The 22427-nt window shown below is 24.7% G+C and overlaps 2 protein-coding genes across 2 annotated transcripts in view; one reads left to right on the top strand and one right to left on the bottom strand.

Annotated features, from left to right (window-relative positions):
• LOC122849877 overlaps nucleotides 1-22427 on the top strand; it is a 77605-nt gene that overhangs the window by 49727 nt on the left and 5451 nt on the right. The gene's annotated exons all lie outside the window — the stretch shown is intronic.
• LOC122849879 lies at nucleotides 398-22088 on the bottom strand. The gene is made up of 3 exons (XM_044148736.1): nucleotides 21786-22088; nucleotides 5325-5507; nucleotides 398-1353 (listed from the first exon to the last, which is right to left on the bottom strand). The coding sequence occupies exons 1-3, from the start codon at nucleotides 21844-21846 to the stop codon at nucleotides 1007-1009; spliced, it is 591 nt and encodes a 196-aa protein (XP_044004671.1). The 5' UTR covers nucleotides 21847-22088; the 3' UTR covers nucleotides 398-1006.

Below are 22427 nucleotides of genomic sequence, written 5' to 3' on the forward strand. Positions count from 1 at the left end.
AAATAATTCGTCATATTATTTATTTCAGTAGTACAAGTCAACGGTAGGTTTAAAACCAAAATTTTTCCATTTTTATTTTACAAATATTATTGCGATAAATAGATCCAATGTTTTGTTTACAATTTTATTTAAGAAATAATTTTAAAATAAAAAATTAGCACGTTACATATTTCAGTAGTACAAGTCAAGCAGTGTTAAAATCATTTTTTTTTTTAATTTATTCTACTTGATGATTAAAAAAAATTATTAAATAACAAAAACAATATTTTTTGTTTATTTTTAATAATAAATTATATCTAATAATTTAACGTCAAATTAAATTACACAAATTAACAATAACAAAATAAAAATTACATTTCTATATTTTTAAAAATTTTGTTGATTCAATTATTTAAAAAAAAAAAAAAAGAAAAACAAATTCAGAGTTTTGATAAGCCAGTACACATAATGTCGCTATTTTATTTAACTTAATTTTATTCTATATTCTACATGCATTGTTTTATTAAAAAAAAAATTTTTTTAAATTACATATAAAAAAAAACAAGTATGTACATTAAAAAAAATAAAAATAATTAAGTACCAGAGGTATTATTAAATTTACCGGAAAATTTAAAATCCCAGTTTCATGTTCAATCGTTTCAATTGACCCCATCAACGATTAACACCTTTTTCTTCTTTTTTTTTTTTCTTTACTCTTTACGTTCTCTTAAAAAATCGAATGATCCTTGAACCAGTGAAAAATTAGCTCGATTAAAATAAGGGAAAAAACTTTGCAAGTTTTCTTTTTCTTTATACCATATTTTTCCTTTATTTTATTTTTTTTTATTTCTATTCTTAACAACCGTTAAACTCTTTTACTACTTGTCCACCTTTGACCAACTCGCCAAAGTGATTTTTTTATTTTTTCAAATATTCTTTTTATTTTTTGTAAATCAAACTATTTCATTTAATTTTTTTATTGTTTATTTTTGTTTTATAAACAATTTGTAAATTAATTAAATTACTTTTATTTCCTTCTGACAAATATATTTTCCAATAATTCCTTAGTAATTGTACGATGTGGTCTAGTTGGACTTTCAGTTGATCTTTGATAAAGTCTGCTATTGATTGCATATAATTTTTCACTCAATTCACATCTGACATTAAACCACCAATCACAAACAAATACAGCTTGACTAAATTGTGTACCATTTGGACATAAAAATGTTGCTTGTCTTCCATCAATATCACAATAATGCCATCCTTGACAACGTGTTTCAATATCAGCAAAAAAACCAGGATAATCTTGTTCATCACAATAAAAATTTGTATACGGTACTTTTCCCAACACCGGATAATCTGTTCCTGGTCGTCCTAAAAAACAATTATCAAAATTAGACATAAATTATTAACAAACCATTGACAAAAAAAAAAAAAAAAGTAAATGAAAAAAAATAAATAAATTACTTTCAAACAATATTGTTAATGAGAAATTAAACATTTACTTGAATAAGCATGGATCAATAACGAGATTCACCCGAAACAGAAGGTAAATTAAACTCAGTCTTTGCTTAAACCATATTATATTAACACAACCTGACACGATTTATCAAAGTGAAGACAAAAATATATATGATATATATAAGAGATAATTCTATAAAGATATAAGTAAGAACAAAATGTTTTAAAATTAGATAGAAGGGGTTAACGTAAACGTGGTTATATGGTACTTTGTACGCGAGATTCAAGACTTGTGAGTAGTCCCAAACTGGCAAAAGGAGCCTTTGTGACTCATCTTGGGCACGTGTATGTGTGTATGTTGAAAATAGAAAATAACTTTGTATACAGTGACACGCACAAACTAGCTACAACGCCTCATGAGAATAACTCCACACCTTCATTCAAACTTTTGCTTCTTATAAACCCCTTCAAAATTCACCCCTCATATTGTGTGTTTTGTACATAAAATTAGCGATTGTCATATTTCACGTAAGTCGGTAGCTAATTGCACTCAAAGCTTCTTCTTATTATTTATTTTTTTTAATTTTTTTTAAATATTTTGATCAAAAGCAACATTTATATATATTTACTTGTTTATTTTATTTATTTTTTAAAAATAAAAATAAAAGTTTTGTATTATTTACTGATATGTAATTTGATGGTATATAAAAACAAATGGACATGTCATGACACAATGTCTTGCAATATAATGTGAATTCTGATATATCAAACTACATGTTGTATATAAATATATATATAGAGAAAGGGAGAGAGGGAGGCAAAAGAGAGAGAGAGAGAAAAAAGTTGACGAAGTGTTATTTTCCACCATGTATGGTATAGTATGATTTTCGTGCGACAACAACGTGTGTAGAATTGGTGGAAAGTGTTGAGTGAACAAGGTGCGAACAAGATTGTACATGTTGTATATATATAATATAAGGTAGATGGAAAACTATGCTTGTCATCTCATCCAACGTGACTGTGAGATGGCGGACCGCCAAAGTTGTTTAGACATCGCCCACCTTGACTTGACTCGCCGAGGCACCTTTTACGATAGTGTCTCTACATGTACACATATTATATAGAGTTTTAGTTAAGATAGTGTCATGATGAAACATCCCAAGAAGTCGACACATATTCTCTCTTCGTGCGTGCTATGATTTTTTAAACTATATATATTTCATATTATATATTTTTATGCTTTTTATGCTATTAAATATTATTTAAAAACTTTTTATATTTTATTTAGATTAACGAGACTGACATGTACTTGTTTCTTGTTGTACTGCAATTGGCCCATGATGGGAATTTTTTTTAAGAATAGTACAAGCCTCTATCTTAATGTCTGACTAATTTAAAAATAATCTACTGATTTATTTTCCTGGAAGAATTTTCATCGCGAAAATACAATTTACAATTAAATCGATAAATAAAAATTTAAAAAATAGTAAATATAAAATATCTACATAATATTTACATTTAAAAATCAAGTATAACATTTTATCCCAACAAATATATATACAAAAAAAATGAATAATTCAATTTAAGACTTGGAATTTTAGTGATTCTACTCAATTTTTTTTCATCCCTCCAATGTCATTCCTTTTTAAATTCACTGCTCACGTAAGTCTCTAGCACCATAATTTTCTCTTCTATTTTTCTCAATTACCTTCACAGGGTTACCACATGTACACTGAGAGAAATTTTAACTAAAAATTACAAACGTATAAGAAAAAATTACAAAGCGAATAGTAAAAACTGCGTTCCTCCGATTATTTGTAAGGATTATTCGTATATTGATAAATAATTTTTACAATAAAGTTATGTAAAAAATTTGGCCATTGACTATATACAACACTAAGCCATAAAAATTACATAATTTTATTGTAATTTCTCTTTAAAAAAAATGACTAAATTCACGATACTCACAAGTAAATTCTAGCAGACTGAGAATTTACCCACTACCGGTTTTAGAATTTACTATATTTTATTATAAATTTTATTTAAAAGTTGGACATTTTGTGCTAAGTTCGGCAGTTTGTGCTAGATTCACGGAGAACGGCAATCAATTCCCGGCAACATTTTTTCTTTTCTCTTTACACGGTCAAAACTCGAAAACTAATTGATAAATAGAAAAAATTCATTCTTGATAAATTGTTCAGAAATAAATTACCAACAATAAACCTCGCTTAACCCCATACCTAGCTTCAACAGATCAGGCTGTAGAAATGCTTGAAATTACATGACAATTCAATCATTTGTTCAATCAGTCGGCCATCTTTGTATTATTTCGCCTCACAACCAGAACATATATAAAAATATTTAAGTCTATGCTAACTTTTATATGTGTACATGATAAATTTTATTATATGTATTAGAATATTTATTAAATTGTTCAGTATTTTTATTTGAACTTATAATATTTTTATCGTTTCCTCAAAACATGTATGTGCTTTATTTTAATTAACTCATAACTCATTATCTAAAGACATTAATCAAAAAAGTAATTCTTTATAAATTGTTTAGAATTAAATTCTCAATAATAATTAACTCCACTCAACCCATGTCTATCTGCAATATATAACGATGTACAGGAGACTTGAAGTAACATTTTTACATAATTTTATTGTTATCATCTCTCCAATCCCTCAAAATTACAAAGCATAGTAATTTCTATTCAACATGGGTTACCACATGTATATATATTTTTTTTTTTGCAATATTATTTTCCTCTCAGTCTCTTGCTCATTCGCTACTTCCGCGATAACCCTTCTGTTCTCTTCACCCGTTCTGTCACTCATTCCCAAGTTGCATTTTATACACATGGAACCAAGCTCTCTCTAGTCTGATGTGGTGGTGTACTGGAAGAGAAAAGCGCGACGAGAAAAAGAGGGAGAGAGAGGGACAAATACTGTGTTAAAATAACGGTTGGGGTTGAGATAAAGTGAGTGAGTGAGGGGGATGATGTGCATGTGATGCTATATAGTTTAAGAACCCCGAGACCCATTCGCATGGCTGACTTTATGACTATGGCAGCCATGGAAAATGTTAAAGACGAAGACAAACTGTATAGATATTATATACATTATGTTTTTCAAGAGAAATTGTAGCTAAATATATGGAATTTTATTTTGACAAATAGATGATATATATTTTTTATCAAAATATACTAATCTGTCTTATTTTTTTGACATTTATATGTTCATATTATTTATAATCTTTCACTGTTTTTATTTTTTATTTTTATTATCATTTTTTGTAAATAATATTTGTGAAATATAAAAAAAAACAAAATATATTTTTCATTTTTTTGCATCCCTCATTTTTTTAAATCCCTAGAGCTTTTTTCCATTACAAAAAAAAAAACCGAATGAAAAATACACAGAATTTGCAAATTAAAAAAAAATGGAAAAAATAAATATAAAATGACAAAGTATTGTAATACTGTGAATGCATAATCAGTGTTATCAGAATTATAAAATTAAAATCAATATTTATATCAATAATAATAATTTGCAAATTAACAAAAGTAAAATATAGCTAAATAAATAAATTTACATGTATCAATGTCACGCACGGTTTGGTACTATATGCATTTATAAATTGAATTTACGTCTGAAACAAGGCACATGACGAAAGAGTCCTGGGGCTTTGTCAAATTATTATTATTATTATCATTATTTATATTTTCTATATGCCAATTTATATGAATACGAGATAATTGAGTCTACAATTTGTGATAAATAAATTATGTTTTTTTTTTTTCCTTTTCTAAATTTTTTATTTTAAATATTTTATTGTTGATTAATTTTTGTATTATTTTATTTGTGGTTTTATCAACTTACCGGGTATAGATTTACCGAGATCAAGATATTCTCTAACAGAGGGACTTAAAAAGCCTGGGGGTACAACTGGCGCCTCATTTGTTGGATTATTTCTCTCGTCAACATCGTCATAGTAGTAATAGTCGTCCTCTGGATCCGGTGGTTTTGCACGCTTTGACACCTTGTTTGTTCCCGTACTACAATCTAAAAATGGACAAAAACAATCACTCATTATTTACTCGTATATATATATTTAATTGTATATATAAATACACATAACATCGAAAGTTAAAAAATAAATAAACACTTGATTTTTATATACACCCATTTCATCAATGGCAATTAGTATTTTTATATATTTTTTTTTTTTCACTTTGCAATGACTAAATTCAACATCTAAAATTCATTGCACATGTAATTTTTCTATATAAAGTGAAAAATGAAATTTATATTGAGTAAAATAGTTTTAATGAGGGTGTGGCTATGTAAACTTTGTGTAAATATCATTTATGATTTACGTGGGAAAGCTTGTAAATTGAATATCATGTGTATCGAAATTTAAACATGATAAAAATAAAAATCAAACAATTATCTTGACAATATATTGATAAAAAAAAATACTAATTTCTCAATGCTTTTTCAATCTCATCAAATATTTTATTCAAGTCAAGCCAAAAGAAAAGAAAAAAAAATATAAAATAAATAAAAAAATATTGCATCAGTAAATTAGAAATTTGATGCGCATTTAGTTGAAGCCCGGAAATTGTATATGGAATTGCAAACATTTGTGAAGAGGTTACGACCAACAAAGCAAACCCTCATTTTGTCTTTATCAAACCTCCTGTATCCTCAGTATGACTTTCCCCTCATTTATCGAAGAAGCAGGGAGAGACTTAACGCCGTGTTCAATTCCATTGCCGATAGCATTGTCGGCAATGAATCGATTAATTATTTAACGAAGCTTCGTATTTCCGTCGTCATTTCACCAACTCATTTCCTTTTCCGTTATTCTTACGTTTATCCTTCTCATATAAATTTATACATTTATCATTCTCAACAAACTATTACCACCTTTACGACACAACTGTCTTATTCATTCTATCTGATATTTCAGACGAAAATCATAACGTTTTTTTTTTTTTTTATCATTATTTTATTTTCTTATTTTATTCTCGTGTGTACATACAAAACGAAACACTTTATAGAAGGATACGAGGAGAAACTCGAGGATATATACACTGTAGTCGATTGTGTATATATACCTTTATAACAGATACCCCGTACGTAATTAGTTTCTCCTTTGATGAGAAAACTCTCGTCGACTGCTTCAGTTGCACATGAATAATCCCGAGCGTCGTAGTTTCAATTCGAGAAAAAAATAAAAAGCAAAAAAAAAAAAAAACAGTAAACGAACACAGAAAATATATATATACATAGAAAAAAAAAATGCAAACACAATGCAAAAGACGAGAGAGAAAAAAAGAATCGTTTGACTATAAAGACTTTCTCATTTACTCGATGAAAAATAAAGAAAAAAAAAAAGGGTGGAAGAATATAGAAATGAGAAAAAAAATTGAAATCGAACAAGTGAGATCTTAAGAAACAAAATGTTGAAAGAAGATAACAAGTTTTTTGCTATCAAGATTTGTCATCAATTTTTTATTATATTCAATAAAAGTTTTTCTATTAAATATATTTTTTCTACTGGAAAATTTAAAAGTTTTTCATAAATAGTTTTATTTCATTGCTTTTTATCAATTTTTAATACTTGATTTTAAAATTTATAAAATATAATAAATAAATTAATGACTAGTATAATCATTAGTTCATTTGAAATATATTTTTTTTTATATTTTAAACTTTTATTTATTTTTAACACTTGATATAATAGATCATTGAAAATATATTGTATTTCAACTATCATTAAAATAATCCCTCGAGTGTGATTTTGATTTTAAAAATTCCCCAGATAATTTTTCAGTTTAAAAATAATCCAGAGAGAAGCTGTAAAAGTAGCTAAAACTGTCGATAAAATTTTGTCAATTTTTCATTTAACAAGTAAATAATTTTTCATGTCATCATTAATTGATAATTAATTAATTTTAATTTGAAAACATTTCACAACTTGTCGAATAAATTTTTATCCAAAAAAATAACATTAAATTAATGTTTTAAATTTTTCCTCAATTTAGAGATAATAGAGTGGATATAATATGGGTAATTAAAAAATTATAAAAATTAAAATACATTCGTATTTATATATCGACAAAATATAACATCGAAAAAAAATTAATAAAATATAAAAAAATAAAAACATGAGAGCATGAATAATATGAATAATATTTGAAAATATGAAAATTGTACAACATATTTACGTATTAATATACAAAACACACATGAATTTTATTGATGTGAATATATTTATATACGTGTATTTAATATTTTCAACGAACTTGGGATTTATATGAACGCGTTTGGGATTTATGAATTAATACATGCATATGTACATTGGCTGTATTTATGGATATATTTGTAAACATATATGTTGAGTGCATGTATATATATGCCAACTCAAGAGCTAATTCATATTTATCCGGGCGTGACGATGATTATGCTCTTGTCGATTTTAAACCGCGTCATGTATAGAAATAATCGACGATAATGGGGTAGTAGTCGAAACAATCATCAATCTATTTTTTCATATTTTTTTTTTCTTCCCTTTTTTTTTATTTTTTCATTTGAATTTTTTCCATTTGTTTTTCATATACACACTGAGCTTTTTTCCTTTTTTTTTTTTTCAATTATTTTCATGGGGAAAGATTCAAAACTTGTATTTTAAAAAATTTTTTCATACAAAACTAACTGTAAATGATGAAAAAAAAAAAGGGCAAATGATAATAACAAAAGAAAAAAAAGCATTGAATTTGAAAAAAAAATAGGAATACGTATTTTTTTTCTTTTTAATTAGTTGATTTCTTTTTTTGTTTTTTTGGAGTTGGAAAAATGGATAAACAAAGTGTCGTTATGTATATTCGATTCAGCAAAAATTGAGATAAATGTCGTGAGCAACAGGTTAGCGATACGTGCTTGTGATTTATTCAGCCAGTGGACACACTGAGCATAATCAAAAAAAAAAAAAATATACATACTTTTATTTGGCTGTAAGAAAAGTATAATAGAAAGAGCAAAAAAAAAAATTGTGATAGGTAAAAAAATGAGTGATGAAAATTATAATGTTAGAGTAGATTATGAATATTTATAAAATTAAGAATTTTATGGAAATGATAAATATATTTTTTTTTTTGTTAGAATAAAAGCTGTGGTAAACACTTGAACAATAAATGCAAAAACAACTTATTTTTATAGAACTTGATTTGAAAAAATAAAGGTTAAAAAAGGGTTAAAGCAAGATTGTAAAAATCGATACGGATTGTATATTTAGGCTGCAAAAATCTTTTGTCTTGAATTTGTAGTAATTTGTAGTGGAAAATTAGAATTTTGTTCAATATTTTAAACATGAAAATAATTTATTTATTAAGGTATTTATAAAACAAGTTTAGTTTTTATGTAATTAATCAAACTACAAATATATAATTTTTTAACTACAAATTGCATTTAATCTTTCTGCATTAAAAAATAAAATTACAATTTTTTATTTGGACATATTAATGAAAAAGAAAACAAATATTTTACTTACATATGTCTGATCATGCAATTTTCAAATTATGAATTTATGAATTTTATAAAAATCAAAAAAATGTCTATTCATCATCAAGAATCTTTCTGCAATTTGTAGAATCAGAGACTCGATAAATTTAAATCAACCATTTTTAGAAAACTCAATAACAAATAAAAATCGTTTTTTCCTTTTTCTCCTTTTTGCAGAACCACTACCGTCTTTCAATTTAAATAAAATCGTTTTTAATTATCTCCTTTTTGCAGAACCTCTACCGTCCATCATTCGGCACAAAATCGTTTTTCTTCTTTTGGTGAGGTTTCCTGCAAAAAGGAAAGTGTTGAAAATTCATTTTGTTGCCGATTTTGATGACGGTAGTGTTCTGAAAAGAAGAAAAACGATTTTTAAGTTGGGATTGAGTAGATGGTTCTGTAAAAGGAAAAAACGATTTTTCCTTTTCTCCTTTTTTGCAGAACCTCTACCGTCCAAAAAGGAGAAAAGGAAAAATCGTTTTTTCCTTTTCTCCTTTTTTGCAGAACCACTACCGTCTATCAATTTGGCAACTAAAAATCGTTTTTTCCTTTTCTCCTTTTTTGCAGAACCACTACCGTCTATCAGTTTGGCAACTAAAAATCGTTTTTTCCTTTTCTCCTTTTTTGCAGAACCTCTACCGTCCATCAAGTCGGCAACTAAAAATCGTTTTTTCCTTTTCTCCTTTTTTGCAGAACCTCTACCGTCCCAAAAGACATGGTTTTAGAAAATTGTAGTAAAATTGAATTTAGAATTCAATAGTTTTCCCGGAAAATTAATTTGTTTATTAAGGTATTTATAAGCAAGTTTATTTTTCTTGAAAACTATCAAACTACAAATTCTAATTATTCTACTACAAATTGCAGCAGGTCTTCTTGCATTGAATAGACATTTTTTTTTTATTTTAAACAATAAATAAAAAGGTTAATTAATAATTATTATCTGATATATTAATAAACAAATGCATAACTTTTTTCTTTATTGTCCAAAATAAAAATTGTAATATTTTTAATGCAAGAATTGTATTGTAGTGAAAAAATTATAATTTGTAGTTTGATAATTTTCACAAAAACTAAACTTGTTTTATAAATACCTTAATAAATAAATTATTTTTCCGGGAAAACTATTGAACTACAAATTCTAATTTTTTCACTACAAATTACTACAAATTCTGACAAAGATTTTTGACCTATATACAACGTCCGTAGTCGGATTTTTGAAGAAAATTGCTTTTAACCCTTTATTTTTGAACTACAAATTCTAATTTTTTTACTACAAAATACTACAAATTCAGAGCTTTCTTTTAAGCCCTATATGAAGTTTCTACGTTGAAGTTGTGCGCCAACTTCACGGAGCCTGTTAGAGTAGATTATGAATATTTATAAAATTAAGAATTTTATGGAAATGATAAATATATTTTTTTTTTTGTTAGAATAAAAGCTGTGGTAAACACTTGAACAATAAATGCAAAAACAACTTATTTTTATAGAACTTGATTTGAGAGAGAAAAAGAATAAAATGAAATAAAAATACATAAAGAAAGATTGTAGAATAACCTGTGAGAATTTTCACTGCTGCATTATATTATTTTTCTTGCTTTTGCTTGGTGACACTCTTGGACACTTAAACATCTTGTTCATGCATTTTAAACATGAAATCTCAGATTTTACACTCAATGTTTTTTTATAATAAAAATAATAGAATTTATTTATTAAAAAAAAAATAAAGAAGATAAACAAATATAGCAGTAAATATAAATAAAAACAATTTATCATTTTGCGATTTAATATTTTTTTTTTTAGAAAAATAAAATTCACAATTTTTTTCATCTACATATTGATGACAAAGAAAACAAATATTTTACTCATACATATGTCTGATCATGCACGATTTTCAAATCATATGAATTTATGAATTTTTATAAAAAATCAAAATTCAATATCTAAAAATTATTCATCATCAAGAATCTTTCAAAATATTCAAAATTTACACGAATCAGAGACTCGATAAATTTAAATCAACCATTTTTAGATTAAACTCAATAACAAAATAAAAATCTTTCTTGATTTATATTGTCATTTTTTTTTTTTTTTTTTGCTACAGCGAGTTTGAAAAAATAATACTAAAGATTTTCTTTTTTAATAATTAAACTAAATTGTCATGGAAATATAAAGCATGCTTTTTGATGAGTAACAAGAGCAGCAGTTCTTAATGACGTTTTTTTTTCTTTCACCTGGAGCTTTATCGATTCTTGAAGAGACAAGTATGATGATGTTGGTGGTAAGAAAAGACGGGGGTGCTTTTCCTCGTCATGAAAGCGTCGAAGCGTTTCGAAAAGACAGCCGGAAAAAAAAGAAAAAAAACAAATGGAAAATCGAGGGAAAAAAAAAGAACACACAAAAGTGGAGAGTCGATGGGATTTTTTTATTATCATTCTTACTGTGATTTTACACAGAGGAAGAGGGGGTACGTGATCGGAAAAAAATTGTGTTCTGTATAACAAGTGATATAAGATAAAAAAAGGAAAAAAAAAATGAGAAGAACAAATAGTGATTAAGATGAAATAAAATTCGATAAAAATAGAGAAAGCAAAAATCAGATTATGAAAGTAGAAAAAAATAATTCGGGATGTGTTGAGGTTTGAAAGTAATAATTTCTTTTTTTTTTTTATAAAAAAGTGGTAATAATAATGACAAATAAGTACGTTCATCTTGGAATTGTATATTATTTTTTTTTTTACTGTCAAGTTTCGAGTACATACTGCGTTCTAAGATTATTAGTAAAACAGTACAAGTGAAATTTTTTTGCAATGACGTGTTAACAATTCTTTGGCTTTCTAATGTAACAAAAATATATATATGATTTATTATTTAACAACTTGGTTACTTGAATTTGCTTATTTTAAATATAGTTTTCTCAAAATAAAAAAGAGGGAAAATCATTTAAAAACAAACATCAAATTGATTCGTTTACAAATTGAGTTATTTTCTTGAAATAAAAATCGTGACAATATTTTAAATTGATTGAATTTTTATTCTCGAAGAAATATATGAAAAAGAAAAAAATGATTATGCCCACAAAAGACTGGAAAAAAAATAATTCCAACATATAAATTTTTTTGTTCCAACATACTTTCTTATTTTATTGATCATCTCACAAGGGGCATATAATAACCAAGACCCGATAAAGTTAAAACTGGAGCAACTTGATTGATCTAATTATCTGAGCAATCGTCAATATAAAATAAAAATCGATGAGTTTAAAAAACATTTCGCAAACAAATAATACATCATTACATCAACAAAACTCCATATATAAAAAAAAAATTAATTTTTTATTTTCAACACAAGTTACATGAATTGTTCAATCCTTTTTTAATAAGTTTAATTTATTATAAATTTTCATCTTTAATTGAAGCAACATTATCATTAACTAATTGCTAAATTAAATTCAATTATTTCAAGCAATTATACTTAACCATAAATAAATTAATTAATCAAATTAAACATGATAATAACTAAATAATGTTTTATTGTTTTATCTGTGTTTTTAAACAACAAGAGAGAATATTCAAATCAAAGTGAGGGATGGAGGGTTAAAAGTAGATTGTCCTGGTATCACGATGATGAAGAAGATATAAACCGAGAGTAGATCAAGTTGACGTACAGTAATACAACCTGCAATGCATACAAATGTCTTTCCCATCTCAAAATATTTTCCTATCATCATCATATTCTATCGAATCTTTTCCTCTTTTTCCTTCAAAACTCTCTCCTCTCTTTCCTCTTTCTCTCTCCACAAAATTTCATAACAAAAATTTAAAATTCAATTTATTTTACTATCAGTTAAAATTTACCAATTATTATTTAAAAAAAAATTATTATTACTAATGAATAAGTAATCAGTGCAAAATCAGAAAGAAAAAAATATAACTAGTTTCATAAATGTGTATTATAAATTTTTTATTGTTAAAAGTTTTATATTTTTTTATATATTTTTTTTTTTTTTGAAATAAAAATTTAATGGCTAAATGGCAGAGAACGATATAAAAATCCAAGACCTCGTATATCTACCTCCATATAATCCAGCATGCCTGGTTATGTAAATACCCGATAAGCAGTATATATACATTGACATCACACACACTGTTTTCCCTCTGTATAAATGTATTACGACGCAGCTTGCAATTGCAATTTATCGTCAATTTTTATGGTGCTGCCATGTGCGTTTATGATGACGAGACACCATGAAATATATATTTTTTATTTTCAAAATATGTGACAATAGATTCTGCAGAGTATTATTAAAATATTTAAATTATTTTTTTTGAATATTTTATCATGAAAATAATAGGGAGAGAAAGGCAATTTCATTGAAAAAATTTTTTGATAAAATAAAACTGGCATGCTCAATTACTTAGGCTTGTGTATTTTTTAAATTTTGACTTTTTAAAATAATTTTTTTAAATAGTTTTGATTATTTTACAATTGTTGGAAATTAATATAATATAATAGTTGAATTTTTTTTTTCTTTTTCTACTGTGTAAAAACATGTTGGTATTTTATTTTTTATATTTTTTTTAACCAACTAGAAATGTTTTTCAGTTATTTATTAACAAGTTAACTTGACATTGATTTTTTTTATACACAATGTGCCGACCACATTCTCACGAATAATTTATCAAACACGCAAAAACCATGGGGATTGGTTTGAGGGGAAATCACCACTCACTGTGTGAAAACAAATTGAACAAAAAGATCAGAATTGTAACCTGTTGCACAGTTTCGGTTTTCTCATTCGCAAAATTTCAATTGACAAAATAGAGACCCCCTTTAATTTTTCAACTGTATAATTACGTTAAAATATTATTTTTTAAATAACAAAAAAATTTTATATTGATTAAATATTGTATTAAAATAAATATAATATTTCAAATTTTTTTTTATTATAAAAAACCATGTGAATGATATCGAAAGAAGTGATCAGGATCATTTGAAGATCACATACACGTGTATTTTCTAAATCCGCAAAAGTGAAAGTTCCAAGTCTGATAGACGATATGTATCATACAGCTAAACTCAACATGCCAACTTGTGGTGATACCTCTTATTTTATTTCACCTCACTTTGTACAATATATATTCAATAAAAAAAAAATTTCCTCCTCGACTCCACATTGTAATTACACGACGAGTCAAATATTTCATTACCTAACAGTTTGTTTATTTAAATGTATATGATTTTTTTTTAAATATATAATTTTATTTTTTGTTAATTTGAGATTAACAACCTATTTCCGATTTGTGTGTGAACGATTGTCGATTTCCTGCTGATAACTGATTTCCTTTTAATTAAATAAATAAAATAATTTTTAAAAAAATAATAAAAAACAAATATATTTCATTTCAATAAAGAAAAAACAATTATGTATATACATAATTCTTATTTAATTATATTTTTTTTTAAATAAATAAATAGGCTACTATTTATTATATCACATGAATAAATATCCTGGTCATTAAAAACAATAGAATTTTTACTAGAAAAATATCTAATAAAAATAACTGGTTTAACAAAAATAATTTACGATGTAATAATGAACTCGTTTCTTTGTGTAAATAATTTTTTTTTTTTAAACTTGTTGTAGAGATTTAAATTTTTTAAACAATGATAAAAACTTTTCTATGACTGACTTGATTATTAAAAATGCATTTAAAATAAAAAGAGAAATAAAAAATTTATGTCATTACCAGCAGTTGAAATGAATTAATTTTTTAAAATATTTTTTTCTGCCACATCCGTTGTTCTGGGTATTTTTTTTTTTTTTTATTTAACATTACACAATATGCATTGAGAAAAATATAAAAAATACATACTCGACATTGACCTCGTTGTAATTTTATGTGCATCTTTTTTAGATATGATTTTATTCATTCATGCTTTCAACTCGTTGTTAAAAAAAAATAAAATAATAATAATTCTGTTGTCTTTTTTAGATAAAAATAAATAATCAAATATAGTTTATAGAGAAATATTTTATTTTATATATTTGTGGTATTAAAAGCTGCAGGATTTTCAGCCCCAGGTTAATATTTTTTACCTTTCACATGTCTTTTCAATGTTTTTCAATAACATTTTTGTTAAAGGACGACTAGCATAATCCAAACACCCAGAGGTTATTTTTTAAATTTAACAAATCATCAATATATTGGTAAACAATTTTGTCAAAGCAAAAGCGTTAAATAAACAATATCCATTAAATTCAATAAAATAAATAAATACAAAATTCAACATAAAAATAATATTTGAAAATGTAAAAAAATCAAACACAGTCAGATAAATAAATAAACGAGTTGAATAAAAATTTCATAGTAGCTAAAATTGTTTATCTTTTTATTTTTAATAATAATAAAAATAATAACTGGTTATAAAATGAAAAAAAAAATTCAGAAGGATAATATATATTTTCAAGTACAAAGATAGAAAATTTTATTTTTGACCATCAAGTCAAACCTTGAGACCTAAGTGCCTTCGTAATATAAAGAACCAAGGCTAAAAGAGCATTAAAACAAAAGCCATTTTGATTTTAAAGACCCTCACTGCAATCTAGGTATAAAAAAAATAAAATTAAATATAAAAACCTGAAAAATTTCTAAGAGTACATACAAGAGAACAATTTATATAGAAAAAAAAAAAAAAAAAACATATTTTTACAGAGTCAAAGAAAATTTGTAGAAGCAAAATAGAAAAAAATAAATTTAAAAAAGTGGCAAAAGAATTAATAAAATTAATGAAAATAAAAAATAAAAATGCTTAAATCTCTACTTGGCATTGTGCAATTACAGACAACCCTTAAAAAAAATGCAAGCATCTCTTTTAAAAAAATTAAATAACAAACGAAAAAATAATATTGAACAAGTTGAAAATTTAGTTGTATAAAAAATCAAAATATATAGACAAGTTTCTGACTAAATTCGTTTCGATCTAAAAGTTAAGTCTTTTAAACTTGAGCAGTTGAACGACGAATATCGATGATACTGTCAATTTATTTTTATTTTTTTTTTTCTGCAAGCTCTACTTGGAGGTTTTTCCCCTAGTTTATATTATCCTCCTCCTCCTCCCCCTTCTCACTCTTTCTCGTTTTCTGGTTTTACTTCGGTTTTTCGTCAAATGAGATAGATAAAATTCGTAACCGTCCGTGCGAGTCCAACTTTTTTACGATCGGCTGTCATTCTTTTACGACATCGACACGGAAATTCACCGGTAAATCCCTTTTTCTATTTTAACCCTGTCTCTTGTTTTTATTTTAACTCTCTTTTTCACATTCTCTCACATTTTCCATATCATAAATTATATACTTTTTTATATATCAAAATAAGAAATTAAATTTTCTAAAACTTTTAATATAAAGTAAATTTTTTAAGAGCCAATAAAAAATATTTTCATCAATTATTTTTTATTTTTTAACGTCAAATGGTATTTATAATAATTTTTATATTTTAAATTTATAAATTTGTATGTATTGACAATGTTATTGGGTAAAATATTTTTTTTTCTCTTTTATTTTAAAAGTAAAGAGAAACATCATGTTTGATAAATCTCATAAGTATCCTCGTCGTCTTGCTGGATCAACTGAATTATCTTTCGACAGCAATGTGTGCTACAAGAAAATTCCGGATGCTTATGTGACCGACGATTTTATTTATTCTTTCTGATCGACTTTCTTTGCCAATAGATATATTTTTTTTTCTCCTTTTTTTACAGTTATAATAATAATAAATTCAAAGAAATTCAATCAATTTTATTTTCTGTCTCATCAGACAATTGGGAAAAATTCAATTTATCAAACTACATATTTTTTTCGATAAAAAATTTATTATACCAAATTTTTCAATAAATTGTTGAATGATAAATTTTATATCACAAGGTATAATTATTTTTTTTTTATATATAAATTTATATCGTTGTACTAAAAGTATCGAGAAACACAAGTAAAAATTTTTGATATTTTTTTTTTTATTTAATAATTTGTCAATAGCTTTAATTGAAGCTTTATTTTATTATATCGAATTTTTTGCTTTTATTAACAACATTAGTCTGATTGAATAAACACGTTAAAAATAATTTTAAAAACAAAAAATCCCTGGTAAAGTTTCAATGAATACTGAAACCACGTAAATTTGTTTTGATGTATTTTATCATGAAATATGTAAAATTGAATTAAATAATAATAATAATGAATATATAAAAAAGGGCATGACTGTATAAATTAAATTTAAAGTTGTAAAAAGTTAAAAAAAAAAATGTGTCATGTTGGTTTTTGTATAGTGAGTGATTTTATTATAGAGTAAATAAACTAAACGTGTCATCAACAAAAACTATACACTCTCGGATTATTTAATTTTGAAATGTGAGTTTGTTTCGCTGTAAATTATTATTCTCATACCTTTTATCATTTTATTATTCTCTCTTTATTTATATCAAATCTCTCTTTTCTCTTTTCAAAAGTTTTCTGTCAACATAAGTTCACCAATACTTTGGCAAACGACTTGATCTAAAGTTTCGTTTCAACAACGAGAGCGTTGTTAATTCGATCACAAATCGTATTACTCTTAACTTGTGATAATAATATAATTTAAATAAAAAAAAAAAATAAATTTTAATTAATAAATTATTAACAAACAATATACACAATTGATATTATTATTTTTTCTTTACGAAATAATATTTAAAAATGAAAGAAAAAAATTATGACAAATGTTGAAATATTTTGTATATAAATTGTAAAAAAATTTTAATATATGTTTGAATTATTTTTTTAGACAAATATAATTACAATGTATTGTTTATAATATTAATTACTTTTAAATATTACAAAATTTTTTTATATTTTAATTATTCTTTTCACTGTTTTTTTTCTTTTATTTTTATATTGTTTTAATACTTTCTCACTTTACATTCTCTGAGAGACAAGGAGCTAATTCATAACTCCGTCCACGCCTTCTTGGTTTCATCATCGGTTTATACATATATATATATATTTTTTTTTTTTTTATTATTCATACCATTGTGTCGGTCAATCTAAAACTCGACTCTCAGGATTATATACCAGTTGACCTCAAATCACATTCAATAAAAAAAAATATAACAAAAAAAAAAATTTATAATTTATTAAATCATGTAGACCTAGACTAAATCGAAAAAAAACCAAATGATCATATCAATTTGATTTATTTCTCATAACAAAAAAAAAAAAGATCAAAAACTAATTATTATATTTAAAAGAAATAAAATAAAATAAAATGAACAACCTTGATTTACAAATATTAATATTATGTAACACAAAAAAAGGAAAAAAAAAAATGACATTGCAAATTAATTTTAAAGTCAAAATTCATTTTTATTTTTGATTATTGAAATGTCACTTTTTTTCTTTGCTCAATCAATAATATATTTAATTATCATTTGTTTTTTGTATTTTTAAAAAATATTTTTCCGGCTAATGACATTTAAAATTATTGATTAAAATAACAATAATAATAATCAATTAAAAGTCTAATGGTATTAAATATAAATTATGTATGTGTATTGATAATTTATATTTGAAAATAATATATCTCTATTAAAATACCTTTTATAATAAAATAATATTTGAATTTTCATCCTAAAATCCACTCACATAACATTTAATACCTCGGGCATTTGTAGTCCTGGATTTATTTTAAAATCAGTATTATTATTGTTATTATTTTTATGTGTATATATATTTTTTTAAAAATATTTTCAACATTTCGATGGATTTTGTCTGGACATATTCGTTACCCACTTGATATTTTTATACGCAAAAATATATCGTTATCCTCTTTCATCACTCTGTTTAGTTGTCAATTCCATACAAGATAAAAGTCCTCCAGCGACAACATTGAAAGGTAAACTGAAGGGCGATGGGAAATGAGAAAAAAATATATATATCGATTGACATTTTGTCATGTTAACTAGAATTTTTAATTACAAGAGTTCTGGTAAAAAAAAATAAATGAAAAAGAAATTTTTTTCTAATTTAAAAAATATTATTTCATCGGTTAATTTGTACTCAAGGTATTTTAATTATATCTAGTCGTAATATACCCAAATTCATAATCAAAAAAGAATTTTTTTTTTTAATAAATTTAAACAAAGTTTAAATTATAAATTTAAAAAAAAATCAGGTACACGTGTTATCTCGAATTCCTTTGACAATTTTTATTTTATTACCATAAGCCATGATGTTTTTTTTTATTTATTATATTTATAATATAAAAACTAAAATGTAGAAAAATAATAATAAAAAAAAAAATATATATCAACAACAACAAGCGATGAAAAATCCACATTTGTTTGACAGCCACATAAAAACCGAGGCACGTAACCACGAAACGTCGAAATAATAAAATCTTTCAACGAAATAAAAATGATAACGTGTACCTGAGTTTTATTTATTTTTTTTCTTTTTCATACAACAATTTGCTATATACATATCTGTGTGTGTAACTTTTTTATTTTATAATTTTTATATTGCTTATATTAATCGATTCATTGAATTTTTTTTTTTTTTGTATATCTGGTCAATTTTGAAATTTAAATGAAGAATATTTTTGTGATGATAAAAGAGATGCACATGCAAAATAAATATATTGAAAATTTTTAAATTTATTTTTTTTTAAATATTTAAAATTGTGTGTTGTGTGTATATGTGAAAATCATAGTTGGATGAACAGCAATGCCGATTTTTAGCCACAAAAATAAACACATAGAGAATTTACAATTATTGTTGGTGCCTTAGGCTCTGTTGGTCCGTCGTTTCATTTTATTTCATTTGCATTTTATATGCCCCTTGCTTGCAATCTTTTTTTTTTTTTTCAATTTCACTTTGTTTTTATTTTTTTTTTTTTTATTATTTTTAAATTAATTAATTTCTTTTTTCATTTCGTTTTCATATAGTCCTGATAATTTTTTTTAAATAAAATAGATAATGAAAAAAAAAAAAAGAGTAAATTGATATATATATATTTTAAAATAAATACATATTTGTATTTTATATTTTTATATTTGTGTTTTGAAGAAAATCTTGTTCTATTCCATTTTAAACTCTCAATCCAATTGAGATGATTTTATTTGCGATTGCACTCGATTCACAATCTCGAGGAATAATTTTCTTTCAAGGATCTCCTTTCGCACTGTTATTGTGAATGTATAATCTCTGTCCTTGTTCTCTTTGCATCGTTAAAAAAAAAAACATAAACTGTATCAGAAAAAAATAGAATAAACGACAATTTTCCAATACACCTCTTCATACATTATGATCAACAATAAAAAATAAACCTAATGTTAATTAATTTTGCCAAAAGGCCTTTAAATTCAACAAACACTTGTTGAAATATTAATAAATTTTTTTCCCCTTAAAACAAACACACCTATTTTTTTTTTCATTTTTGCTATTTACAAACATCAAGTAATAAATTTTTACGTCAGGGCCCACACCTGGCATTTAGAGCGAAATAAAAGTTTTTTTTTTTCTTATTTTTATTTTTAAATAAACTAATTAAAATAAACAACTAAATTATTCATGACCCAAAAAATATATTATTCTAGAATATATAAAAATACATAAATATATAATACACATGATAAAATCCATAAATTATTGATCAATAAAATAATTAATCCATAAATAAATAATCAATCAATTTTTTTTAAAACTATATAATATATATAACAATAAATTCTCCTGATGTATAATCTAAATACACAATTATTTTGATGATTTTATCTGGGTGAGACAAGCTATAGATTGTTGTTTCAATAATTAACCCCGCGGTAACTGTCTAGTTGTTAGTTGAACGATCGCCGCATATATATATTTATATTCAAAATATATATATGCATTTATACGGGTTGCAAGTCTAGAACAACCACAGTGTGTGCTATTCAATTAATTTACTGTTGAAGATTCAAGGTATCAGAGTGGTGAGATAGAAAGAGAAGAGATAATAACGCCGAAGGGATATTCCCTGAAGGATCAAAGATCTCGTGATATGATCATCTGTGTGTTTCACCAAATTCTCAATTTTGCCCCCTCATTCGTACTGGTAACTTGATCTGGTTTTCAATTTTACCACATACATGTTATATTGATTAAATCTCAATATCAATACTGATGAGATTGTCAATCAATTAATTTTCATACTGTAAATTAATCACATGTATTATTTTGTTGTTCAGAAATTTTTATAATAAATTTTATTAAAAAATCATCATAATAACATGATTGAAGCTGAAAATCTTAAAAAGATCCCTTTGATTGTAAAACCATCTTTGACTCTACATAATTAACCCGCACAAACTTGCTCTCAAAGGCAAGCTCTCTTCTTACCTTTTTTTTCATTTTCTTAATTTTATTTTTTTTCATTTGCTCAACTATATCAAGTACTACTATATAAATATACCTCTTAATTCAACTATAAACGTAAAATGAAAACGTTTTTTTATTTTCAATTTTACACCATCTAAAAAGTTCGTTTTTACTAATTTAAACTTTTTTATTTAAAAAAAAAATATACCTGAATTATTTATAGAATTAAAAAATGAATTTTTAATGTTAGTCTATTGATAAAATAGAGAAAGGAAAAGAAGATATTTCTTGTGAATTTTACATAGTACGACAAATAATGAAGAAATTGTGGTTGATGATGAAAAAAAAAATTTTTTAAATTCTTTTTTTATATTTTATAAACTTACCAGTTACTGGAAAAATTAAATCAACAGTAGCAAGCATAAATATTGACCGCAAAAATCTCATCTTTTATTATTTTTATATTTTTTTTATTTTCACCTCACTTTATCCAATCTCCATCACCATAGGTAATAATTTAAAAAGCAAATATATATATTTTTATGATTATTTATTTTTTGATTACAAGGATGAAGATGATTCAAGGTCAATTTATTGCTTAAAAAAATCAGTGAATATAATTTGCGTTAAATGAAAACGAAAATACATGTAATTTAATGACTAAACTGTGCGTTGAAACGAGAAAGACTGAGTCAATTGAAAGTCTTGAGTGTCTTTTCGTTGGCGGCCTATTCTCCACCTCCAACTTGCTTACTACATTTTCCCCTTCTAACTTGAATATATATATATTTAACTTCTTAATGTGTTTAAATAAATAAATAAAAATATATATATAAGTCAATCTTGGTTAACAGAAGAGTGTCTTTAATTCAACAACCATTTACAAGATACAATTTACCTTTCTTAATGTTTTTTTATTTATATTATTATTTTTCTCTGTGATTCGATACTGATGCCAAGATGATGACATAATATTCATAATAGGATATATAATATTAAAGCCTTATGATACAATTCCTTTTTGTTTT

The sequence above is a fragment of the Aphidius gifuensis genome, linkage group LG2 (genome assembly GCF_014905175.1).
Source record: "Aphidius gifuensis isolate YNYX2018 linkage group LG2, ASM1490517v1, whole genome shotgun sequence".
In the NCBI taxonomy this organism is placed as follows: Eukaryota; Metazoa; Arthropoda; class Insecta; order Hymenoptera; family Braconidae; genus Aphidius; species Aphidius gifuensis.